This window comes from Lepus europaeus, chromosome 8, assembly GCF_033115175.1.
Source record: "Lepus europaeus isolate LE1 chromosome 8, mLepTim1.pri, whole genome shotgun sequence".
Classification (NCBI taxonomy): domain Eukaryota; kingdom Metazoa; phylum Chordata; class Mammalia; order Lagomorpha; family Leporidae; genus Lepus; species Lepus europaeus.
This window is the reverse complement of record NC_084834.1, coordinates 11,576,392-11,603,532: the sequence shown is the minus strand read 5'-3', so window position 1 is coordinate 11,603,532 and position 27,141 is coordinate 11,576,392. Positions and strand designations below refer to the sequence as shown.

At 54.1% G+C, this 27,141-nt stretch overlaps 1 protein-coding gene across 1 annotated transcript in view; it reads right to left on the bottom strand.

The window, feature by feature from the left end:
- The window catches only part of PEBP4 (phosphatidylethanolamine binding protein 4), a 212,541-nt gene that overhangs the window by 74,215 nt on the left and 111,185 nt on the right, over window positions 1-27,141 (bottom strand). The window contains exon 3 of the mRNA XM_062199008.1: window positions 21,158-21,256. Coding sequence (XP_062054992.1) covers window positions 21,158-21,256 — 99 coding nt within the window. The remainder of the gene's footprint in view (window positions 1-21,157; window positions 21,257-27,141) is intronic.

The window sequence follows — 27,141 nt, the reverse complement described above, 5'->3', positions numbered from 1 at the left end:
GGTTGTGGCGCCGCGGGTAAAGCCTCTGTGTGTGAGCCTGGCATCCCCCAGGGGCACCAGTTCGAGTCCCGGCTGCTCCACTGATGATCCAGCTCCCTGCTGATGGCCTGGGAAAAGCAGCAGCAGATGCTCCCAGGGCCCCTGCTGCCCACGTGGGAGACTGGGATGAAGCTCCTGGCTTCTGGCTTCAGCCTGGCTCAGCCCTGGATGTGTGGTCATCTGGGGAGTGAACCAGTGCATGGAGGACATTTCTCTCTCTCTCTCTCCATCCCTTCCTCTCTCCGTGTGTTTCTCACTCTCTGTAACTTTGACTTTCAAATAAATAAATCTTATAAAAAGAAAACCAACCAAGCAAGCAAACAACTAGAATAAAACTCAAATATTGCTGACTTAATGGCCAGAGTTGGTGCTGGGCAGGAAGAAGTGGTAATTTCTCCTTTTTGGCTGCATTTCTACCTGCCACGTAGATTTTCTTTCTTTTTCTCACGTTTGTGTTGTATTTCATTTTAAAGAACTTCCTATTCATATTCCTATTCCTTTGCCCACTTTTCTACTTATTATTTTTTCAACTGATTAAAAAATGAGTAACAGCCTACGTTTATCAAGGGCCCTCTCTGTGCCAGGCTCGGTACTGAGAACTTGATACCCGGCTTTATTTCCTTTATCGCTTCCACAAGCCCGTGAGGTGTGCACAGTTATTGTCTGGTTCGTTGGTAAGAGGCTGCTGTGTTAAGGACGGTAACCCTTTGCTGTATACACGCACGCCACGTTTCTCACAATGTGCTGATTGCCTTTTATCTTCTTGATTTACAGAAGGTCGGATCGCTCAATGCTTTCACTTCTGCCCGTGCGTATGTGTATCTACACAGATCTACATGTCTGCGTCTGTAGTCGAAGGTCTCCCGTGTGGAGGTCAGAGAAATGTATGGTTACTTCTGATTTTTTTTATGACCTAATTTTAACATTAAAATACCCAGTCCATCTAGAATTTGGACTGTGGCAGAACTAACTTTGACATATTTTGCCCCAGATGGATAGCCAATCATCTCCTGGTCATTTATGACCTAATCCATTTTCCCCTTCTGTATGTATGTATGTATGTATGTATTTATTTATTTGCCAGGTAGAGTTATAAACAGTGAGAGAGAGAGAGAGAGAGAGAGAGAGACAGAGAGAAAGGTCCTCCCTCCGTTGGTTCACCCCCAGATGGTCACTATGGCCGGCGCTGCGCCGATCCGAAGCCAGGAGCCAGTGCCCCCTCCTGGTCTCCTATGCGGACGCAGGGGCTCAAGCACCTGGGCCATCCTCCACTGCCTTCCCGGGCCACAGCAGAGAGCTGGACTGGAAGAGGAGCAACTGGGACTAGAACCATGTGGGATGCTGGCGCCGCAGGCGGAGGATTAACCCAGTGAGCCACAGTGCCAGCCCTTCCCCTTCTGTTTTGAAATGGCTCCTTTATCATGTGCTGTGTGCTTTCATCTGGTTCCGATCTCTGGTTTCAGCGACAGGTCTGTGTATTCTCTCACTAGAACCACACTTTCAAATCATCATCATTTTATAGAACCTGTTGCTATTTCAAAGTGTTGGTGCCCCCTCCTACCACCCACCCATCCTCTTAGACAAAATTTTCTTGAGTCATCTTTGTAGGTACCTCCCCCCCTGACTTTCCAGGGTGCACTTTGGAGCTCAAGTCCTGATCAACATCATTTTGTCAAGTTCCAATAAAAATCCCCCTTTTTTTTATAGGCAAGGTGAATTCATTTGGGGGCTGTCTATTCATGAACTTACAGCATATGTCTCCCTATAGTCAACTCTTTTATATTCTCTGGAAAAGTTTTAAAAACTGATGCTCTTTGGGCCGGTGCTATGGCGTAGCAGGTAAAACCGCCGCCTGCAGTGCCAGTATCCCATATGGGCACCAGTTCGAGTCCCGGCTGCTCCACTTCTGATCCAGCTCTCTGCTATGGCCTGGGAAAGCAGTGGCAGATGGCCCAAGTCTTTGGGCCCCTGCATCCATGTGGGAGACCCAGAGGACGCTCCTGGCTTTAGATCAGCCAAGCTCTGGCCGTTGGGACCAGTTGGGGAGTGAACCAGCAGATGGACGACCTCTCTCTCTCTCTCTCACTCTCTGCCTCTCCTTTCTCTGTGCAACTCTGACTTTCAAATAAATAAATAAATCTTTAAAAAGTGTTTATTAAAAAAAAACTCTTTATTAAAACTCTTTATTGGCCGGCGCCGTGGCTTAACAGGCTAATCTTCCACCTTGCGGCGCTGGCACACCAGGTTCTAGTCCCAGTTGGGGCGCTGGATTCTATCCCGGTTGCCCCTCTTCCAGTCCAGCTCTCTGCTATGGCCCGGGAAGGCAGTGGAGGATGGCCCAAGTGCTTGGGCCCTGAACCTGCATGGGAGACCAGGAGAAGCACCTGGCTCCTGCCTTTGGATGAGCGAGATGCGCCGACCACAGCGGCCATTGGAAGGTGAACCAACGGCAAAAAGGAAGACCTTTCTCTCTGTCTCTCTCACTATCCACTCTGCCTGTCAAAAAAACAAACAAACAAACAAACAAAAAAAAAAACAAAAAAACCTCTTTATTAAAAATGCTCTTTACTTTTATTGGGTAATGTTTTTATCAGTATTTCACACCATTTATTAGCATAGAATTTAAATGGATTGACCCTATTTTCTGAGCCAACAGTTAATACAAACACTGATAAGTTCCTTCCATGCTCCTAAGAGCCCAAGGTCTTTGAGGAGGTCCGTTTATATGATGCAATGTGGGAATTCCCCACCACCTCCATGGTTGAGCCGGCAGGGTGGGGACATTTAGAATGGGACAATTCCTAAAGGTCTCCAAGCCCACATGGCCCCTGGATACTGTCCTGCAGTGTGGCGGCCACTCAGTGTATACGGGATCCTGTTTTAACCTATGGGGTCCCCTGGTTCCCTTGGCCATTCTCACATCGGGGGTGTGTGCATGACTCATTTCCGCCACTGGGCTCTCCCAGAGCCCCAGTGCCCAGCACAGAGCTGTACCCAGGGGGTGTGCTCGGTTGACAGCTGTTGAGGGGAGCGGACTATGTCTTGCTATCCTAGTGTCAGCAGTGTGGTTCATGATGAGTAGCTGGGCACCACTCTGTGCTGGCTCTCAGGAGAGAAGACACCAGGCACGGCCAGCGCTGTGGCGTGGTGGGAAAAACCACCACCTGCGGGCCAGCACTGTGGCTCACTTGGTTAATCCTCCGCTGTGGCGCCAGCATCCCAAATGGGCACCGGGTTCTAGTCCCGGTTGCTCCTTCCCCAGTCTTGCTTTCTGCTGTGGCCTGGGAGGGCAGTGGAGGATGGCCCAAGTGCTTGGGCTCTGTACCCACATGGGAGACCAGGAGGAAGCACCTGGCTTTGGATCAGTACAGCGCCAGCCGTGGCGGCCATTTGGGGAGTGAACTAATGGAAGGAAGACCTTTTTCTCTGTCTCTCACTCTCACTGTCTGTAACTCTACCTGTCAAATTAAAAAAACAAAACAAAACAACAACAACAAAAAAAAACACCATCCCATATGGCACTGGGTCATGTCCTAGCTGTCCCACTTCTGAGTCAGCTCCCTGCTAATGGCCTAGGAAAAGCAGTGGAGGATGGCCCGAGCACTTGGGCCCTGGCCATCTACACGGGAGACCTCGATGAAGTGTCTGGCTCCTGGCTCTGGCTTGGCTCAGTCCTGGCCGTTGCAGCCATCTGGGGAAGAAAACCAGCAAATGGAGCACTTCTCTCTCTCTCTCTCTAACTCTCACTTTAGAACGAATAAATAAATCTTTAAAAAAGAAGAAGATACCAGCACCATGGCCCTACTCTCTGTGGTTGGCACAAACCAAGGGAAGCTCTCAGAGAACCTCAGCACCGTATGCAGTGAGACCCAAAAGGGGTCCCCAGGACATAGCGCAGTCACCTCTTTTTATCTGGGGGAACATGTGTCAAGGCACACGGGCAGTTTGATTCAAGTTCCTGAATCGTCGGCTGCCATGGCAGCTCTCAGTAGAGTGTGGGAATTGGATGAGGCGGGGCTTTGTTTGAGGAGAAAAGAAGGGAGAGGCTGTTTCGGGGTGAGGTTGGTAAGAGAGGGGGTTTGTGGGTGGGATCAGCAGCGGGTGGTCGGTTGGCAGAGGGGCCGTTGCTGCCTGCTGCTGTGGGGTGCGCCATCAGAGGGACCGTGGGGAGCCAGTCCTGCTGGCTGGAGAAGGGACAGCCTGGCTTGGACATGACAGTGTGGCGAGGTGGGGAGAGAGAGGAGAGCCAGGACCCTGGCCGGGATGGGGGCTGGGAAGGCAGGGCTCCTGCCGAGACGCGTGGCGCTGTGCTGGGTATCGGGCTGGAAAGGCGCCGGTGCTGGAGGGGGCGAGCAGAGTGGTCCCTAGGGGCTGGGAAAGTAGGGCGAGTGCCCTGGGACCACTAGGAAACAAGGCAGCGTGGAGACAGGTGCCTGGCTGCACGGCGCTGACGGAGCGCCAAGTGGGAGGCCGGGGAAGGGGTGAGGAAGCCATCCTGAACTAGGACAATTTTGGCAGAACATCCGCCTTCTGCGAGAGGGAGGTTCTAGGTGGACGACTCGTGGATTGGATTTTCCGTGTCAGTGGTGCTCTGACATCCTGGAGTCCAGCTAATTCCAAGACACTCCACAACTTGCCTGCCCACACGCTCTCCGTATACTAACCAAGTAGCCCAGCACCCATGCCCGCGACCACCTCTGTCATCCAAAGGTTGCACACGCATGCACAGGCCAAGGGGGACTCCCTCTGTCCCAGGCCCCATACAGTAAGATAGCTGGCTCCGTGGCCCAGAGCCCACCGGGAACGTGCAAGCCAGCCCACGCAGGCTGTCCACACCTCCTTTTTTTTTTTTTTCTTTTTTTTTTTTTTAATTTTTTGTCCACACCTCCTGATCCGGCCTTGTCCTGCCCTCCCGCCCAGACTGCAGCGACTGTCCCCTTACTCCTCCTACTCCCTGAGCGACCCCGTCGCTGCCCCCTGCACCGCATGCCTTCTCTTGGGAGCTGTGAATAATCCAACTCCTGTCTTGGGCGTGGGTCTGCCGGCGGCACTGTGCAGGTGCACCATAAATGAAAACCAGCACACAAATTCCTAGAAAGCAGGTGGCCACGGTCTTCTGAGGCCACTGCCACAGTGGGAGAGTAGGGGCTTTAGAGGAGAGCTCTGTCCTGGCCTTTGGTTGCCACCTCCCTGCTGCCACCTGCACGTCCCTGGCCTCCCTTCCTCGCCTGGAGGGTGCCTGCTCCCAGGCCTCCATCTGGGGGTCTGGCCAGCATTCTGCTGCTCTGAGGTTGGGGCTCACGTCAGTCTGTGACCTCCTCTCCTGTCAATGGAGTCACGAGCTTTCACCCAGGGATGCCCACGGCCCGCCAACCATGGGCAGCACAGCGGCTTCTCCCGGTCAGCAAGGCTGGGGCAGTGATCACGAGGGAGTGGTCCGACGGACACTAGGAGTGTCTCCCTTCTGGTCCGATCTGTTTGTGTGGCCTTGGGCCTCAGTTTCTTCACCTGTAAAATGTGAGAGTAGGAGCAGAGGTAGCCGAGGGCCTTTCCTTCTAGCTCTGAGGGTCGAGAAAGCTACGGTGTGGGGAGGAAGAGCCCCTTCCTGGGCTGCTAACCTGGTCCCAATGTCAGGTGTGTCTCCCGCCCCCTCCCCTGCTCCCCGGGGCAAAGGAAAATAAAGGCTGGGTCCTCCAGTCTCTGGTCTCCCTAGGCTGCAGGGTTTCCAAAGCAGGGCCTCCTGGGGATGTTTCTTAGAGCCCCAGGCTTATTCCCTGGAGTCGGAACCAGACTGGCCTGGCCGTGTGGAAGCCGGAGCCGGGGGAGGGGCTGCCGAGGGCAGCAGGTGTTCAGGGCAGCACTCAGAACCAGGGAACAGCCCAGGCTTGGCTGCCTTTGCCTTGGCAGGTGACCATGCGTGTCTTTCCTTGGATATTCGTTCCCCTGCCTGCCCCAACCCTACCAAGTCCACCTGTACCACGGCCTCCAGGGGCAGGTGCATCGTCTTGACCCTCCTCTCTGCCTCCCCCAGAACCCCGTGGAGCACAGAGCTCACCGCAGCCTACCGAGTGGAAGTTTGTTCCCTGAAGACAAAAGCCACGCCGGGACCAGCAGACCAGCCTTGGTGCAGGCCCGGCTCTGCCTGAGAAGAGTGAGCGCCTCCGTACGTTGGGAGGAGGCCGGTCATGGGGTCAGCCTCTCCTCACCCCGTGAGGTGCCTTTGCAGGCCAGTGTCACCGAGGGAGACGGCTCATCTGAGTTAGCAAGCAGCCACGTGGACCCAGTCTACACGGTGTCAGCATTCCTGCTCCAACCACTGCACTGCACTGCCTCGCCTCCGGGGGACAGAGCCTAGGCCCTGGGCTCCTGCTCCCTTGAGGCCAGTACCCGAGCTCATCAGCTGGGAAAAGGTTTTGCAAAAAGCACCCGAAGATGGGCATCCATGCACACACATGCACTCGCGGCACACACACACGCACACACATGCACACGCACCTCCACGCCCCAAACCACGTTGGCACAGCTCCCCGCTACCACGGCCCTCCCCCCACCAGCCCTGCTCTCCCTCCTACCCTATATGTGCAATCTTGTGAAAACGCCACCACTCTTAAGGTTAATAAGGCTCATTTGCTTAAGATAGCACCTGTTTCTATGGTGACTCCTGCCACCCAGAATCTGTTCATCAACTGAGACAAGAAAACAGTGACTTCCACTCTCTTTGAAAGGAGAAAGCGAGTCTCAGCAGAGGGCTCGACGGGCCGGCAGCCCATGCGGCTCTGACATCGGCCTTGCACCCGGCGGCAGGTCCTTCCCTCCCCGTGCTCGCCCACGTCCAGCCAGGGGCTCCAGATTCTGCCTGAGCGCTCTGATCCGCACCTCCTCCTCCTCCTCCTCTTGCCTCTGGGGAGCCACAGGCCCACTGTGGGAAGAGGGTGCTGCTGTCTCTTGACTCCAGGCCAATGGCCACGTGCCCTTCAGCCTCTGAGCTCTGCATGTTGGCTGCACCGGGGCCCTGCTGGGTGAAGACTGGCGGGAGGACCCCAGGAAGCTCGATCCCCTGCCCCCTCGCTATGCCGCTGCCTCCCAACACAACTCCTGGCCTGGGCTTGGCCTCCTCTGTATGCAAACGGCTGCTGGCAGAGTGAGCCGTGCAGGCCTTGGCCCCACTCCATGACCCCCTCTCGTCCTCTGAAACTGAGGTTTGCCACTCCAACCTGATGCTCATCCCAACTGGGTGTCGCAAATCATTGGGAAAGTAGGTTCCTAGGCAGGTGCCAGGGAGAACAGAGCTCTAGCGAGCGATTCACCTCCAGAAGCAAATGAGGCCACCGGCCACGGTCTCCCTGCTCGCCGGCGTCCCGGAGCGCCTTGTTGGCGAGGAGCACCGGCACTAGTGCCAGGGAAACCTCGCAGAGCGCCGTGGGGCTTGTTTGCTGCGTTCCCGGGGCCCGGGGGGACCGTGCTGTGCACATGAACGGCATTTGGCAGGGAAAAGGTGGAGGGCTGCGAGTAGGGGGTCGAGTGTGGAGTCGCGAGTGCTCAGAGCTTGGCGTGGCCACCGCAATCTACCCACGTGTCTCAGACCACATGCAGCCGGCTAGCGAGGGGCCTAGCGTTCAAGTCTGGCATCCCGGTCCCAAACTCTTTCCGAGGCACCACCGGGGTCCCAGCTAATCACAGTCGACTCCCCCCAGGAAGGTGCTCTGCCGAGATGGCTGGTGTCTGGCTTGCAAAGTGCCAGCACCCGGGGTGGGGGTGGGGGGGCACCTCACCCAGCCTCCTGCCCATCCCTGCATTTGTTCCTGCTAGGACAACTCAGGAGACATGAGCTCACTCCCCCACCCCACCTCCCAAACCCCCAGGAGGCAGCAGCCTCCTGACGGGGCCTCCCCTGGGATTCCAGGCTCATCTCACGCTCCCCGACTTGAAGTCCCCACTTGGAGATCTGGACAGCATTCCTATGGGCCGTGCATGCCACAGGGGCCGGTGTGTGCTGTCGCCTGCCGTCAGATGAGGCTTGTGATGACACAAGGCAGCTTCCCTGGGCTGACTGCCCCCACAGGGCCAAACTCTTGCCCAGGGCCTGGAGGAAGGCCCTGTGGTCAGGGCTCTCAACCCCAAATATGCATTTTTTTTTTAACTGTGGCCAAAACGGTGAACCCAGGACCTACCCTCTTCGCAAGCGTTCAGGTGTACGGTGCAGTGTTGTCCACGGCAGGTGCACTGTTGCTGTCTAGCAGACCCCCAGGACGTACTGTCTTACAGAACGCACACTTCGGAGCTGTTGGACAGCATCGCCCCATCCCCTGTACCCCTACCCAGACGCACACCCCAGAGATCTGGATTTACCTGGTCTGGTGTATGGCTTCCCTGGGGCCCTAAGGAGGGGTCGGGGTGGAAGCTCCAAGCCTCAGGGCCTCCCTCACTGCCCTCGCCTGCTGGACACTGTCCCCCAGGACTCTGCTCCTGCTGCGCTGGCCTCCGTCTGTCCCCAGAACATGCCCAGCTCCTGCATGCTGCTCCCTTGGCCTGGGTGCCGGCCGTCTCCTCCCCCTCTGGGCCACCACCTCCTCTCCCTGTCTGGGGACTCTGCCCCCACCCCACCCCAGCCTCCCCTGCTGCATGTGGAGTCACTCCTTCTCCTCTCCACTCCTCTCACCAGACAGCTCCTGAATGGAAGGGGTTCGATTGTATAAACCTTTGGTCTGCAATGAAGCTGAATGGAGCTATTGGCTGGGGCAGGCTGAATGAATGAAATGAATGAATGAATGAGTGAACACAGGTGGTCCGATGCGGGGAAAGGAGAGTTAGAACTCTTCAGCGACCCAAAGCCTCGACTTGTTTTGATGCGGCCTAAGATTATATGAACTGTCTTAACTTCTGCAGTATGGTTTGACATTCTATTATTAGCTTAAAATGTAGATTAAAATTAGCTTAAAAACTAAGACTCCCCTTCATCTTTTCCCCTCCTGAACCTTTGACATGCTAGATCTTCCCTGTTCTCTGCGTGCAGTTGATTTGGAACCTAAATATAGAACTTTAGATTAATCTGTATTAGATTTAATTTTATTAATTTTATTCAAAAATTTTTAAAAAATTTATTCAAGAGGGAGAGAGCTCCCATCTACCAATACATTCCACAAATGCCTGCAGTGGCTGGGGCTGGACACAGGCTGGAGCCAAGAGCCAGGGGTTGAGCCATCAGTGCCCCCTCCCAGGGTCTGCCCTGGTGCGAAGCTGGATTCGAGCTGGAGCTGGAGAGAACCCAGGTACTCTTCTGTGGGACGTGGGTGTCCTAACCACTACGTCAATGGCAGCCCTTAGATTCATCTTTTTTAAGGGAGGTGCACCCTTCCAGTGTGTTGCAGTTGGCTGTCTCGTGTTACCCACCGTATGCACTGTTCCTTGAGCTTTGTGATCTGTAACTCTGGTGAGTATGCCGTCTATAAAATCATGGCACAAGGTATAGAATCTCGGGCTTGTCACTGGGGACCCACTTTCAGAGGGGTACTGAGTCACTGGTTAACCCTCTGCACCAGCCACACACCCGCCTCACACAACAGTGACTGAAGCTGGTTCCACACCCTTGTCTACAAGGTCGCCATGGTTGACCTGGCTCAGTGCCATGGCTGACCTGGCCCAGTGCCTTGTCACTGAGCTGTGCTGTGCTGCCTCGTAGCTTCTCCTGGACCAAGGGACCAGCGCCTTTGCTAACAAAGACATCTGAGTGGTCAGGCCTGACCTGCTTTGGATGAACCTGCGCTGGCTTCCCACATTTGCTCTTTTCCTCTCCATGTTGTCTCAGACCATCTACTTATCCAACGACTTTTGAGTTGTGACACTCACCAGGCTCAGTTCAGGAATCCACGTGTGTCCTTCTCTGTTTCTGGAAATGATTTCAGAATTGTGAATCTGACTATTTCTGGACACTGAAGGTATAATCCGTCTGGAGAACTAAACTCACTTAAAGCCATGGTGTGTCTGCAGGTGGCAGAGGGCTATTAGTGGGGAGGGGACAGTGCAAGTAGAGGTCCCTGGAGGCCCGGGACAGGGAAGAAGGATTGCAGCTCCACAAGCTGAGTCCTGGGATACCGTGAGGGCTGGGGCCAGGCAGGGGTCAAGGCCTCAGTGGAGAGAGGACCCATTCCTGATGAACACCTGTTGCAAGGCGTCAAACTGGGAAGGCATGTTATCATATTTAGATTTCTAAAAAATACCCTGTGAAGGAACAGGGGAACAAGTCAGTAGACCTTTGCAGTAGCAATCTGGAGACAAGTGACAAGGGCCTCAAGGGACTCAACCATCTTGGCTTTTCATTCTACATTTAGGATTCTTTTTCTATCCCATTCAAATGCTCAGCTTCTGGTTATGTCCTTTTCTTCATAAAATGCACTCTCTTGTGTCTCCTGTCTTCTACAGGCCCACTCATGATTCAAGGTCCCATTCAAATACCATCTCCATTGTAAAGACATCACCGAGTGATGCATATCCATCATCAACCTACCTAATAATTATCAATCCACCATCCCTATTCATCCACTTACCTATCCATTCATCCATCCTTCCATCCATCCTTCCATCAATCCACCCACCCATCCACCCATCCATCCACCCATCTACCCACCCATCCACCCATCCACCCACCCATCCACCCATCCATCCACCCATCCATCCATCCAGTTACACATCCACCCATCCGCCCATCCATCCATCCATCCCTCCATCCATCTATCCAATCACCCATCCACCCATCCACCCACCCATCCATCCACCCATCCACCCATCCACCCATCCACCCACCCATCCATCCATCCACCACCCATCCATCCATCCATCCAACCACCCATCCACCCATCCATCCCTCCATCCATCTATCCAATCACCCATCCACCCATCCACCCATCCACCCACCCCTCCATCCACCCATCCACCCATCCATCCATCCACCCGTCCATCCATCCACCCATCCATCCACCCATCCACCCATCCATCCACCCATCCACCCATCCATCCATCCATCCATCCACCCATCCATCCACCCATCCACCCATCCATCCACCCATCCACCCATCCATCCATCCACCCATCCATCCATCCACCCATCCACCCATCCATCCACCCATCCACCCATCCATCCATCCATCCATCCACCCATCCACCCCTCCATCCACCCATCCACCCCTCCATCCACCCACCCATCCACCCATCCACCCATCCATCCATCCACCCACCCATCCATCCATCCACCCATCCATCCACCCATCCACCCATCCATCCATCCACCCATCCATCCATCCACCCATCCACCCATCCACCCATCCACCCATCCATCCATCCATCCATCTATCCACCCATCCATCCATCCACCCATCCATCCATCCACCCACCCATCCATCCACCCATCCATCCATCCACCCATCCATCCATCCACCCATCCATCCATCTACCCATCCATCCATCCACCCATCCATCCATCTACCCATCCATCCATCCACCCATCCACCCATCCATCCATCCATCCATCCATCCATCCATCCATCCATCCTTCTTCCTTCATCTTTTATTCACTCATTCATTCCTTAATACTTTCATTTGTTCATTCGTTCAGCATTTACTGTGGGCCTTCTTTGTTTGGGGCACTGTGCTAAGCCCTGGGATATAATAATAATAATCAGACACATTTCTGCTCTCTAGAAACTCGTGGTCTAAGAGGGAAAAGAGACTCACCAACAGTACCAGATGTGTGTGATGAGGGTGCCTAATGAGGCTGCCTAGTGTGGTGGAGCACGGGTGGAATGACTCAGGCTGGGGGTGCCCGTGGTGGTGCCACCTGGGCCAATTGTTGAAGGGCAGGGTGGCCACACTGAGAAGCGGATGTGGCTCTCAGCTCTCACCCTTCTTCTGTCTACAGGGCCCTGCTGGAGTTGGCTCTGCCCCACTGAACGGCACTCTCACGGTTTCCTGTGTGCTAGGGTTGTCTTTCCAGCCTGGCAGCAGGAAGATCACATTTCACATTCATGCCATGTATTCACCAAACCTTTATTGTGTTATTTTTTAAAAGTAGGCATGGTGCCGGGCACATTGCAGGTTAAACATTTGTCCCTAACACCTGATGCCCGCGAGTGGCTTTTCTACTTCAAGGTCTCCCAAGGGTTGGCCACTCGGACAGCCCATTCTCCTGGCCAGACTTGTCCCACCTATTGGGAGTGATTTATGCTCCTTTCCATCAAAGGCTCAACTTCCTGGGAAGGCGTTAGGTTATGGAAGATGGAAGGAGTAGAGAGCCAGCGTACACGCAGCAAGTACTGTGTGCCAGGTGCTGTGTGCTGGGTGGTCTACAAAGTGCTTTTCACTGAAGCCTCAGTGCTCCTGCTCCGTAGAGTCCTCCCACACAGATGAGGAGCTGGACCCAGGAAGGTGATGATTTGCCCCTCACAGTGAGTCAGAGAATCAATCTCCTGGCTCCATGCTGCTCTGCAAGGCTCAGGTCCAGGGCTAAAGGTAGAGAAGCCACCAGGCTCAGCCCACACCTTCCAACCAGAAGCACCACCTCTGAGCACCCAAACCCAGCCCTGGTATGAGCTGTCCCCTGGGCCGGGCCTGGGACCAGCAGGTATGGTGTCTACCCAGACTCTGCAGAGGCACAATGGCCTTGCCTGGGTTGTGCAGGCTTTGGGTTCATAGCACAGGCAGCCATGTGCTGGCCATGATGTTGTGGGTGGGAAGCTTGCTCCCCCTAGGCCTCAGCTGTCTTCTTCATTTACCCATCCTTTCATCCAGCCATCCAGCCATTCATCCACTCATCCATATACCTGTCTATTCATCCATCCATGTATCCATTCATCCATTCTCCTAATTGTCATCCATTCACCCATCCATCCGTCCACCCACCCACCCATCCATCCATCCATTCATCCATCCACCCACCCACCCATCCATCCATCCACCCACCCACCCATCCATCCATCCATTCATCCATCTACCCACCCACCCATCCATCCATCCACCCATCCATCCATCCATCATCCATCTACCCATCCATCCGTCCACCCACCCACCCACCCATCCATCCACCCATCCATCCACCCACCCATCCATCCACCCATCCACCCACCCATCCATCCACCCATCCATCCATCCATCCATCCACCCATCCATCCATCCATCCATCCACCCATCCATCCATCCATCCATCCACCCATCCATCCACCCATCCATCCATCCATCCATCCACCCATCCACCCATCCATCCATCCATTCATCCATCCACCCACCCACCCACCCATCCATCCACCCACCCATCCATCCACTTATCCATATACCTTATCCATATACTTATCCATATCCATTCATCCATTCACCTAATTGTCATCCATCCGTCCGTCCATCCATCCATCTGTCCGTCCATCCATCCATTCACTTATCCATCCATCCATCTAATCACTCATCCATCTCAGGGCTTCTGCAAGGATTAAATGAGGTGGTCAGAGAGAGCCACAGTACTTGGCACCATGTGCCAATGCATTTTTTTCTCCTTTTCCTCCTCATTTTCATTCTTCCTCCTTTAATTGTTGTCCATATGCTATCTGGACATAAGCTAGAAGAGGAGGAGGGAATAGGAGCGGTGGGGCTGCTGTTGGGAAGAGCCAAGGGTACCTGTTCCAGTCTCCTCCCTGGGGCAGGGACTCCCCTTGGGCGGCCCTGGAGAATCACTTCCAGGCACAAAGCGCTCACTGCTCTATCAGGGATAAGCTCACTTCTTAGTTCACGTTCCTAGAAAACTCCTCCTGATGTGGGGCCACCTTTGGCTTCCCTGGGAAATGTCACCAGTGGTCGCGATCTGCCCAGGGAACACAGCAGGCTCTCTCTCCTGTTTCCTGCTGAGACTCCCCCCCCCCATCTCAAAGGCAGGGGCTGCTCCCGTCCCCACCCCCCAGCTGCTAGTAGCCTCTCTGGGTTGTTGCTGACCCCATGTGCTTCCCATGGGACCTCAGCCTTCTGCCTGCTCTCTGCACCTGCTCACCATGGTCCCTCTGCAAATGGCGTGGCCAGACAGAGACCGCATTCCAGGCGTGGCATAAACGGCCCAGCTGATAGCACTGTCTGAGGTCAGGGGAGGGTCACTGACGCCCCCTCTCCCCATTTCCTCGGGGCTCTTCCCATGAGCATCTGCTAGCGGGTGGCTGAGGGAGGCCCAGGGCATGGTGACAAGCCCGGCTCCATATGCTAGGGCAGAGGCGGGTCTGACTGTTGGTCTTGTCCATTTCTCAGCTTTGCCCACAAAGGGAGCCACCTTCTGGCCCCATCAGAGCTGAGTTCAAGGTTAGTGAGTAAGACTGTCCTGGAGCTTGTGTGTGTGTGTGTATGTGTGTGTGTTTGTGTTTAAGAGAGAGAGAGAAGGGAGAGAGGGGAGAAGGAGACAGAAAGAGGCAGAGAGAGGAGATACACAGAGAGAGGGAGAGAAACAAAAAGAGGGAGGAGACAGAGAGGGAGGGATGCAGGACACAGCAAGGGAGATAGTCTGGGAGAGAGATAGAGAGGGAGAGAGGGAGAGAAAGAGAGAGAGAGAGAGAGGAGGTGGGAGAGATGGGAGAAGAGAGAGAAAACAAGGGAGAGGTTGGAGGAGAGACAGAGGGAGACATAGAGAAAGAGGAGGAGGAGGAGAGATGGGAGGGAGAGAGAGTGAGGGAGATAGGATGGGAGAGAGACAGAGAAGAACATAAGTGGGGAGAGACAGAGAGAGAGAGAGAGAGAGAGAGAGCGAGCGAGAGAGAAAGTGTTTTCTGTCTGATCCAGGAATTCTCCTGGATGGCAGAGTTGGTTTCCATAACGACTTTCTGATATAAACATATTTGATAAAAATAAGTTAACAGCGGAGCTGTGGTGGAGCACAGATTCTCAGAGTGGAGAGTGAGAGAGTGAGAGAGAGAGAGAGAGAGAGAGCAAGTGCCCTCTTCAAAGACCAGCATTTCCTTTCTGTCTCACCTCCCAGCCAGGCTCTGCTTGCCATAAACTGACTCAAAGCTTTGTTCGCCACATTCCGTGTAGCCCGCTCCCTTCCTGCCTGTGTACCTTAGATACATTCTCTCTCCCTCCCTCTCTCCCTCCCTCCCTCCCTCTCTTTCCCCCTCTTTCTCCTTAGCTACCTGAAGCACTACAGTATGTATGGGATAATATGATAAATTCATTTCTAATTCACTGCATTATCCCTTGAATATTTTAATGACTCATTGAATGGAGTAAAAAAAAAGCGATTTCAAATGAACAATTATGCTGCATTAGTCTAAGGGCTGATTATATTTAAACACTGCTCACATGGATAGCAGGACACGGCGACCTCAGCATACGAGAGCTAATTTGGCTCTTATCTCCAAATAATTTTACACCGCAAATTACCATGAAAACCTAAAACCTGGCTTTTAAAAACATTCATCAAAAGATAATATTGCACTTTGTAACGACATTTTATTTAAATTATTTTGAATGGGAGTGAAGGCATTTCTGGGGTGGGACAATGACAGCCTAGCGGAGCGGGGACTGTGAGTGATAAGGAAATGACAAGGGGTGCTGGGTTGGGTTAAAAATAAAAGCAGAGCACGTTGGGTTGGGGGAAGGGCGGCAGCCAGGCACATGGGAAGCACTTGCAGCCCAGTCCCTCTCCCTGGCTGTGGTCTGGGATGGCTCCAGGGAGGCCATCACGGCTCAGGAGGTCACGGGCCAATCCCGGGGGGCTGAATGACAACACCAACCACCCCTGCTCCAGGCCCCCATCTCCTGCCCCCACCAAAGCAAGCCTGGGCCATGCCAGCTCCCCCGGGCTGGGCCAGGGTCCATCTAGACCGGAGAGGCAAAGGGGTGAGCTGCACTGGACGGTCTCTCGGATTTTCACTTTCTAAGTCCTGGGGGCGGGCGCTGTGGCACAGCAGGTTAAGTCTCCACCTGCAATGCCAGCATCCCATATGGTTGCCCGTTCCAGTCTCAGCTGCTCCACTTCCGATCCAGCCCCCCTGCTAATGAGCCTGGGAACAACAGCAGAGGATGGCCCAAGTCCTTGGGCTCTTGGGAGACCTGGAGGAAGCTCCTAGCTTCAGCCTGGCCCAGCCCTGCCCATTGCAGCCATCTGGGGGGTGAACCAGCAGATAGAAGGTATCTTTCTCTGTGTCTCCCCTTCTCTCTCTGTAATTCTAAATAAATAAGAATAATTTTCTTAAAAAAGAAATCCGAGTCCTGTATCCTGATGGGATGTGCTAAACCACCAGTAGCTCAAATTTGGGGGTTGCGGAAGCACTCACGTTTACTCTGGACACTGGGAAAACACAAATGATCATCACGCCCATTTTAATGACGCATAAACTGAGGCTTAGAGATTCTCATCTGGGAAGTGGCAGGGCCCAAGACCTCCCCTGGCTCCTGAGAGCCACCAGCCCAGGCTCTCTCCCGTGCCCTTCAGGGTGGCCCTGCACAAGATTGGTTTCTCAGCAGGGCCACCCTGGCACAGTCTGCTCCGCAAAGGCTTGTCGTGGCCTCTGGATCTCCTGGAGCATAAGCCGTGCCTTCACAGTTGCCCATGACCCACACCGGACCCTAACCGTACAGCCCAACAGAGGTGTCAGCCATCAAACTGAAAACACTGGTCCGAACAGAGAGAGAACCGAGTCCCAATTCCTCCGTGGGACCGCATCACCTGAACTTGTGGAGCAGATAAAGATGGTTTGTTCCACTGACGGTCTGGAGCCGGGTTCTGGGTTCTAGACATGCCAGGTGTGCTGAGAGGGCCACAGGCTCTGCCCGCTCAGCAGAGTGGCAGCAGGCGTCATGGCGGTGCTGCCCCCCACGCCGCCCGGCTCCTAGCACAGCTAACCCCTTTTCTCCCTGACTCAGCCGTGAAGGGGAGGGGGAGAGTGTCAGCTTTGCAGGCCAGAAGCGGCAGCCTCAGCCAGGTCAGGTGACTTGCTGGAGATCCGTGAGCGGCAGGACCTGCGGCTCAGACGCCAGCGTCCCGGCCAGCACGCTCCAGGAGCCGCAATCCCGGCATGGCTCATTGGCGTTCCCGTCTGTGTTGTTCACCTAACATATTGAGAAGTCCTTTAAAAAATGCCAACTCTGATTATGGAAAAGTCTGACCCTCTAGGAAGGTAGGCAGGATAGCGACCCCTTAGAGGTCCGGATTCAACCCAGCACCGGCCACTTTTACAGCTGCTAGAGGCGGAATAAAAGGGAAACTTGAACTTGGCAGTGCCTTTTCGTTCTTAAAACAAAACCAAACCCAAAAGATATTCAGGGCAAATTTTAGAATCATTGACGGTTTCTAGGAAGATTTTCTTTTTTGGAAGAAGAAAGGTACTCTTGTCTCCTTAATTGTTCTTGCTGTTCTCTGTCACCAATCATGATATTCTTTGTGGAAAGTATTAATCTCCCATCCTCTTGTGTTCAATATTCCCATTAACGATCAAAAGTCTAATGAAAATATCTGCATGAAAAGCCCTGAGCACCAATTGCAGAGACAAATAGAAGATGAACCCCATACGCGTTGCTTCTGAAATGCATGATGCTGATTAATTGACATCTTAATTAGGCTTCAGCATGAAGACGGTCAGCCAGAGCGAATCAGAAAGGCCGAGGCCTCAGCACTTGGGGCAAGGGGTCCTCTGTCGATGCCCTAGAAGAGGGGGCCGAGAGGGACCATGGGCTTTCTGTATCCCAGTGCCCGCCTGCCCTGGTCCAGCCACGATAGGGGCCTGAGGTCTCATCCTGTTTCTGAGTGAACGGGAACCTGCAGGTACAGGAAGTCTCACTGTGACTGAGCCTCTGGGCCCTCCACCCCATGCTGTAGCCTCCCTCCTCATCTCCCTGCTACGACAGAAGCTCTGAGAGGGCGGAGCCTTCCTCTGTCTCATTGGCGTTGGTAACTCCGGGGCCCGCAGGTACCTGACTTAGGGCAATGACAACAACATAGCAGCAAACAACTATACAGAACCTCTGACGTGTTCCGGGGATTGTTCCCACACCCTGTAGTTAAAGTGACTCAGGTGAATGACTGTGCGAGGTACAGACAGTGGGCGTCTCTCCTTCCCAGGTGAGGACACAGAGATGCAGAGAGGCTGAGCAGCCAGCCCAGGGACACACCGCTCACAGTGACATGGAGCTGGGCTTTGACTCTGGTCCCTGCCTCCAGAGCCCTGGCTCGTGACCCCAGGGCTTCACAGGGCAGGGGTCAACACGCATTTGTTGAGTGAGATGACTCAAAGGGCACCATGAATGTCTCGTCCCTCTAACCCTTCGCTGTGTTAAGCGGCACACAGGTCCAGAGCCATTATCCTACTCTATCCTAGGTCCTGCCAGACTCTTTGTTAAAGGCGGAGGTGGGCTACAGGTATTTCTAGTTTTCCTGAGCACTGACGACCTGTTTTAAACTGGATAGCCTGAGGAAAAAAAAACAGTCCCCACTGAGGAGCTCCCACGGCTGTGACGTGGCCCCTTCACATTAAAGCCAGGCTCAGTTCTACAGTCCTTGTGAGCGGCAGGGCCACTGTCCCTGAGCACCTGCAAGGACTTCCTGGTGTGCCTTAGGGATTCCTAGTGCTGACCAGGGGTGTTTACTCACCAAGATCACTCTCCCTAGAGAGGCTCTCCCCTGGAAGTCTCCTCTCATGGGGCACAGCCAAAAACACGAGGGGACTTCTGACCATTCAGGGAGCATGGACTCAAAGATGAGTTTATTTTGGTGCAGAAAAATTTTGAGATCTCTGCAAGTGAGAGGCCTTTGTAAAGTTCACGAAAAAACCCTGCATGGATTGCCAAAACTTTTTGCACCAAGATTAACTTATCTGTTCATTCCATTTTCCTACACACATTTTTTTGGAGGCCTTGCCCAGAGACCTGGGCAGTGAGCTGGAGGGTGGGCACGAGGGGAGGCCCAGAGATGAGGTACTTCATCTTACAGAGGAGCCACTGGGAGAGGCGTGGGTGGGCCTGCCACGTGGTACGGCAGGAAGTAGGGTTACATGGTTTGGAGTTGGGGCCTCGGATGGCAGACCCATGTCTACTGCCCACTAGCGGAGACACTGCCTCATTCCACCTCCCTAGGCTGGACTTTCCCCATCTTCAAAATGGGGAGAATGCCTAGTTCCCAAAGTGACCAAACACTGAGTGAGCTTAGCAACGGCTCAGGCATCCCCTGCCTCCAACACTGGACCCCACAGGCTCTTCTGGGCTCTTGCTCGCCCTCCTGAGCACTTGTTGGACGCAGTGGCCGTGTGCCTTCAGAACCACTGTGGAGTGAGTTCTGCAGGCAGGGCGGTGCCCTGGGGTCTGCACTGTCTCCAGCTCACCCGTGGATGCATGCACACGCCTGCTGTCCACAACCCACCCGGGAGCCGTGGACACCAGCACACAGGAAGCGCTCCGTCCTAGACGGATTTGGTTTACAGTCTCTCGCGGCTAGTGGAATTTGGGGGCAGGTGGACAGGGCCGAGTGGACACAGCTGGGCCGAGCTGCTGCTTCCTGCTCCACACTCAGCCGAGGGAGAGTGGGTGACGACACGACTGAAACCCAAGCTCCTCCGGCCCGAGCGGGAAGGCCGAGGCGGACCGGGCAGGTGGCCCTGGGAAGCTCTGAGGCTTAGCGGCCGTGCCTGACAGCTGCCACTTGCCACCTGCTCTGCCTCTGTGTGTGCAGCACAGAGTGTGTGTGAGGGCTCTGTCCCAAGGGGTGCAGGGAGGGGTAGCCTCATTGACTCTGAAACCACTGCACCCCGTGTGGCTTCTGCCCTCCGAGTCGTGGAGCCGAACCCCGGGACCGGAAGCTCTCTCTGTGTGCAGAGTGGGCTGTGAGTGTGACCTGCGGAGTGAGCTGGCCTCAGTGACCACCAGGGGGGCCCACGCTCAGAAAGCAGCACGAGGGCCAGCTTAGGGGGAGATCAGGGTCTTTCCCTCTTGTGCCCTCTGCCACCCTTCCCGCCCTGTTCACGTGGGTCTCCCCGGTTCCGCAACTTTGTGCGCTTAACATGTTTCCAGAGCTCCCTGCTAGGCAGAGGCGTGCTTGGCCCAGGGGGTGTGTGGGGGGGAACAGAGGCCAGCTCGGCACTGCCCAGGAAGCTGCGGCGGGCGTCTCTTTGAGGAAGCCCCCTCCAGGGCCTTTGCCAGGGCTGCATCTGAGGTCACCCCTGGGAGCTTCCTGGGAAAGGGCGGGGGTCACTGGCCTGTGGTTACTGCTCCTTCAGCACCCCCACCCAGTGGCTGGGAGAGTCCCCTGGTCAGATAGTGCAGACTGCTGCCCCGTCTCCCACCCAACTCCAGAAGAAACACACAGCCCCCCTCCCCCTTTCTGTGGCGTCTCTGCATTTCCCAAAGCGCTCCCAGCATTCGGCCTAGTGGAGTTGTTAGCACAGTTCCCATGGAACAGATAAGGTTGAAACACTCGGCTCCAGGGAGACTACGCAGGGGCCACTGGGTCTTCAACCAGCAAGATCCAGAGCAGATCCGGTTTTTTCTGGCTCTGCTTTCCCACGGGGGTCCTCCCGGGGTGGAAGGCTTTGCCCACTCTTTGCAAAGCCCGACTGCAAGTTGTCCAGGCACGGGCCCCTGACCGCTTGCGGCGAGCATGTGTGCAAATAGCCGGTACGTGTTCAGGACACACGCAGACTCCCCCACCCCCAGATATTTTCATCCTGCAGTCGGTTCAATACACAGATAGGAATGCGCAGTTGCAGAAGGCTGATTGCTAGTGGGAAAAACTCAACAAAGCCCTTCAATACTGCTCCCCCCAGAGTGTCCCAAACGTGCATGGCAAGACAGTCCACCTGTCCCTCCCACCGCCCCCCAACAACTAAATAATGCCCACCAACAATGCACCATATTTGTGTTCCCAAGACCAACTCTGCCTCCTACAGAACCAATGAGATCACGGAGAGACACAGATGTGGCACGGAGACAGGGCTGCCCCTCCCTGCCTTGCCACCGAGACACTTTTTTGTGACTGCTGGACCACTTGGGAGGGGTGGTATCAGCTGAGTGCTGGGGCGACCTGACGCGGCTGTCCTCGCACCTGCCGGCCTCCAGCTCCTCCGGGCGAGAGCTGGGAACTGTGCGGCGAGAACTCTGGCCCCTGGCGGCTTACCTTGATGTCTGTAATCAACCAGTGTCTCCAAAACCTCAGCCTGGGTTCCGACCTGCTCGGGGCGTCGGGGTCCACCATCACCAGGATGTAGCTTGCCCCCTGCAACACAAGCACCGGAAGTAATGTAGCATCGTGGCTGGAGTGTTGGCAGGAGAACACCAAGGGAGTGGACGCTCCTTCCACCTCCACCCCGGCTGGGAACAGCCAGCCAGCCCCTCCCGTCCTAACCAGAGCCTCCCTGTTCTCATGACACCCCCCTGTATCACAGTTGTTCTTGGAGGGAAAAAGCCAGTGACAGGCATAGCAGCGGGCCTCTTGGCTCTCCCTTTAATGAAGAGTGAGTCCTCGCCCCCCAACACACACCAAGGCGTATTCACTGAGCCTCTGCATGTGCCCAGCACCAGATGCACCCCCAAAACAGGGCTTCGGCCCTGAGCAAGCTTCCGGGGTGGTTGGAGGGAACCGTCTGCTGATCCAGCAAGCACAGGACAACCGTGTCGAGAATTGCAGCAATGACCAGAAACCCCAGGAAGTCAGCCGCCCCTTCCCCTGCCATCTTGTAGACCACCTACTAGATGCCGGAAGCTCTTCCAGGAGCTAGGAAGCCAACGGGGCACAAGACAGTAAGAGCCACGCTTTGGGGAAGCTTCTCTTCTAGGGGAGACAGAGCTAATAAAACCAGATACAGAAATAAGCAAGGTAAATATCAAGGGGGTGGTGAGCATCACGACACAGCCCAAGCAGGCAGATGAGCAGGCACTCCAGGAGGAGGCACTGCTGCAAAGGCTAGGCTTCAGCTGGGGAAGACGTAGGCTCTGAGTACCACTGTGGCTAGGGCGTGAGCAAGGGGGACAGTGGGCGTGGCGCGGCTGGGGGCAGGTGGGCAAGGGGCAGAGCGCAGAAGGCTTTGCAGCCCTGGAGGAGGAGCGGGGTTTTATTCTGAGTGTGGTGCAGAACCTCGGGAGGGTGTCAGGCCGGGCAGTGTTTCGCTGTGACGTTATGTTTTTAGGAAGTCAGGCCGGCTGCTGGGTGATGGTTGGCAGAGGACCAGGGAGAGAGCCAGGAGGCAGTTAGGAGACCCCTGTAGTAAGACAGGATGCTGGCTCCTTTTCTAGGGTGGGAGCAATGGGGATGGAAGCAAAGAAAAGGGTGGAGGTGTGTTTCTAGCGGACCCAACCCTGTCTGCGGATGGGCTTGATGGCCGTGAAGACTCCACGGAGAAAGAGGAGTTCAGGATGAAATCTGGGTTTCCGGCTAGAGCACCTGGGTGAATGCGGCCATTTCTGGACACAGAGGGGACTGTTTGAAGGGGACGTTGGGAGTTCTGTATTAGACACGAGGTGGGGGAAGGGGAGGAAATGCCTTTTAGAGGACAATCCGGTCGGCACATCAGGATCTGGAGCTCCAGGGGGAGTTGGAGACTGGGTCCTAAGCATGGGCGCTGTTGGCTCACTGGTGGTCCCTACCTGCGAGGAATGGTGAGATAAGAGCCTCCCTGAGGGAGGAACAGGGCCCCACGGCTGAGGCGGTGGAGCTGGGAGAGCCTGGCAGGGGCGGTGGGGGAAGGGCAGGTGCCACGGAAGCTAAGGCAGAGCTGCGTTTCAGGCAGGAGAGAGCACTCAGGGAGCCTAGCGCTGCCGAGGGGTAGAGCAAGACGGGGACACAGATGTGACAATTCGACTTGACAGCTCGGAGAGCGCCGTTATCTTGACAAGACGCGTTTCAGTGCGGCAGGAAGGACTGACGTAGGGCGGGCGAAGCTTCGAGGAGACGCGAGACGGGGAGTTGGAGGCAGCTAATAAAGATGACGAGGAGGAGAGGTTTGGGGTGAAGGGCAGCTGGGCTGAGATGCCAGAGTTAGGAAGGCAGAGTCAGGAGATTTTTTTTTTTTTTGAGATGGGTGATAGGCATGTGTGTGAGCCAATGGGAATGGGCAGGTGGGAGGGGCCAGGAGCCGGAGCCCAGCGGAGAGGCAAGCTTTGGGTGGGAAGCGAGGACAAGGGTGCCATCGCAAGAGAAGGAAGCCATGGGGATGACAACGCATGAGGGCGTGGTCTTCTCCTGGCGCCTGTTCTCCAACGAACGAGAGAGGGGGCATCGAGAGAGGACGTGTGGGGCCAGAGCAGGTGTGAGATTGCTTATACGACGGGAGCACCGTAGGCTTCCGTGCGTTCCACGGCCGCGTGCAGGTGTGGAATCCATGCCAGTCTAGGCAGGAGGGGACTCAGGCTGGTGGGCAGGAGAGCTGGAAGTGAGTGCACGGGGAGAGTCCCTGCCCCGGCCCTGACAGGCAGGGGTGGACACGTCCAGACTGCTCCACCGAGTGCCTTTCTCAAGTGTAGAGAGCCCAGGTGTGCCAGCCGCAGTGGGGCAGCAAGGCCTCAGAGAGACGATCAAGCACTGTTGGATGCGCGTTGCGGGAGGCATCTGATAAGGAGGCAGTGGAGCCTTTAAAGGAGAGCCTGAGCGCACATGCACACGCACACACACGTGCACACGCACATGCACACGCACGCACAAACACGCACAGCTGTGAGCCTCCGGAGAAGACAGACCACAGGACTCTAAGCAAACAGTGGGAACCCAGGCGGAGAAGGAGGTCGCACGACAGCACGAGCGACAGCACGAGGCACGAGCGGGGGCAGCAGGGTCGGTAACTCGGGGACTGCACCTGGGATGGCCACGTGGCACTGGGGGCCCCGTGTGCCAGCAGCTGCAGGCTCACAGGGACATCATTCCTGGAGCTCGAGGCTGGCGTCCTCTCACAGATGGGCAGAGAGGCAGTGGAGGTGGCCCTGGGGAGGAGTAAGACAACGGTGGCACTCGGGAACCCAATGGGATGGGGCAGGGGAGCCTGGGGAGCAGTGAGCGGGGCCCCGGCTGCAGAGACGTGTTCAGGGAGGGGGTGGAGGCAGCCACCAAGGCAGGTGATGACAGTGGTCATCATGGGGGGGCGCGGCATGGGTCACTTTCCACAGATGAGTGGTTCAGACACGAAGATACCCAGAGCTGCATTTTACAATCCGAAAGGCGCAGGGCACCACAGGCGAGGTGCGATAGGAACTTACATCAGACAACATGAAGATAAGCCCAAGAAAGCCCCAAGGACTCAGAATAGAGGAGAAGGAGATGACAACGTGAGAGCAAGAGAGGAACGCGCACCGAAGTGCCTGTGTGTGTGCTCACGTGTGAGCCCAGTGGGACCCCAGAAGGAAGCTGTTTCATACATCCGAGAGCTGGTTCTAGCTTCAACGATAAGAAGGAAGAAGAAATAAAGCTCTCTCCCCTCCCCTCCCCTCCCCTCCCCTCCCCTCCCCTCTCCTCTCCTCTCCCTTCCTCCCTCCCGCCCTCCTGCCCTTCCTGTAAAAGTGATATAATTATCTACATGAGAAATTCAGAAAATAAACTGAAAGCAACTACACTAATATCCAGTAAAGTAAGCTGTAAAAATGCCTCCCCGCACCCCCTGGGCTGGTGCTGTGTTGTAGCGGGTAAAGCCTTAGCCTACAGTGCTGGCATCCATGTGGGTGCTGGTTCAAGTCCCAGCTGCTCCACTTCCAATCCAGTTCTCTGCTATGGCCTGGGAAAGCAGTATAAGATGGCCCAAGTTCTTGAACCCTCACACCCGCGTAGGAGACCTGGGGGAAGCTCCTGGCTACTGGCTTCGGATTGGCCCAGCTCTGGCCATTGCAGCCATTCAGGGAGTGAACCAGCATACGGAAGATCTCTCTCTCTCTCTCTCTCTCTCTCTCTCCCTCTGTGACTTTGCCTTTAAATAAATAAATAAATCTTTAAAAAAATTTAAAAATGAAAATAAAAATGGACCCCAAGTGTTAATAATAGTCATAAAATAAATTTTCTACTTGCGGGGCCAGCACTGTGGTGCAGTAGGTTAATCCTCTACCTGTGGCACCGGCATCCCCTCTGGGCTCTGGTTCGAGTCCCGGCTGCTCCTCTTCCAATCCAGCTCTCTGCTATGGCCTGGGAAAGCGGTAGAAGATGGCCCAAGTCCTTGGGCCCCTGCACCCAACGGGGAGACCTGGAAGAAGCTCCTGGCTCCTGACACAGCTCCGGCTGTTGCGGCCATCTGGGGAGTGATTCAGCGGACCTAAGACCTTTCTCTCTGTCTCTCCCTCTCACTGTCTGTAACTCTGCCTCTCAAATAAATTAAAAAATTCTTTAAAAAATTCCCATTTGTAATTGCAATAAAGAATGTAAAATATTTAAGGATGAACTTGATGAAAAATGTAAGACATACAAAGAAAATAGAAACAGGACAAAGTGCATAAGAGGAGAACTGGGATGGATGGGGAGATGCACACAATGCTTCTAAACGGAAATAATTACTTTATGCAAAAATGTCAACAAGCCTTCATGGTTAAATTGTGTCAATTTGTTAATCTAACACAATTCCAGTCAAAATTCTGAATAGATGCCTTTGGAACTTCACAGGATGATTAAAGCTCATGATAAAAGCAAAATGTGGGGCCAGCGGTGAGGCATAGTGAATAAAGCTGTCGCCTGCAGTGCCAGCATCCCATATGGGCTCCGGTTCAAGTCCCGGCTGCTCTACTTGCAATCCAGCTCTCTGCTATGGCCTGGGAAAGCAGTAGAAGATGGCCCGAGTGCTTGGGCCCCTGAACCCACATGGGAGACCAGGAGGAAGCTCCAGGCTCCTGGTATGGGATTGGCCCAGCTCCGGCTGTTGGGGCCATTTGGGGGGTGAACCAGCAGATGGAAGACTTTCCTGTCTGTCTCTGTCTCTCTGTCTCTTTCTCTGCAACTTTGCCTGTCAAATAAATAAATAAATCTTTTTAAAAAAGGAAAATGCAAGTAAATAAGAAACAGAATTAGCCAAGGCAACACTGAGGAAGATGGAATGCGGGATCGTATTGATTTTGCAGAGAACACAACTTATTACAAAGCTATGCTCATTAGAACAATGTAGAGTACATAAAGTAAAGGGAGCAAAGTAGAAAATCCAAAGGGGAATTCAAGTTTTCAACATACGTGTACTTAATACGCGACAGTTAGGTTACTAGATGATTCTTGATAGACAACAATGATCCTTCAAGCCAATGGGGAAAGGACAGTTTGTCTGATGATTGTCATTGGGACAACCGGTTTGCTGCATGGAATAAATAAACATAGGTCTCTATTTTTTGTAGACAGTGTAAAACTTCCAGATTTAAATATGAAAATGAAAAAACTCATTTAGCAACATGATATTAAGTTTGTACAATAGAATACTCAGAGTGCACTCTTTGCATACTAACGTGGGAAGATATCTACATTAGACTAGTACATGAAATAAGCAGGTTGCACAAGAGTGCATGTATCACCTCAAATATAAAGGAAAACTTTGTATTTCTAACTATAGATATTTATAGATGTATTTGCATATGCATAGAAAATGCCTGGAAGAATACACATCGAACCGTTGACAGTAAATGGCATGAAGGAAAAGGTTGGTATATTTAACTAGACATACTTGTGAATCTTTCATGCGACAAAAAGGCAAGCTAAATTTGGAGATAATAAGCTGAAGGCAAATATTTGCGACATCTATGAAAAACAGTTGATATCCTTAATATGTAAAGTGCTTTTTAAATCAATAAGAAAAAAGCCAGTAATTGAAGGGCAAAATAAGCAAGATTAACAAGCAATTAATAAAAAAGAAAGGGGCCAGCGCTGTGGCGTAGTAGGTAAAGCCGCTACCTGCAGTGCTGGCATCCCATATGGGCACCAGTTCGAGTCCTGGCTGCTCTACTTCTGATCCAGCTCCCTGCTAATGCACCTGGGAAAGCAGTGGAAGGTGGCACAAGTCCTTCGGGCCCCTGCACCCATGTGGGAGACCTGGAAGAAGCTCCTGGCTCCTGGCTTCAGCCTGGCCCAATGCTGGCCATTGTGGCCATTTGGGATGTGAACTAGTGGATGGAAGATCTCTCTAACTCTGCCTTTCAAATAAGTAAATAAATCTGTTC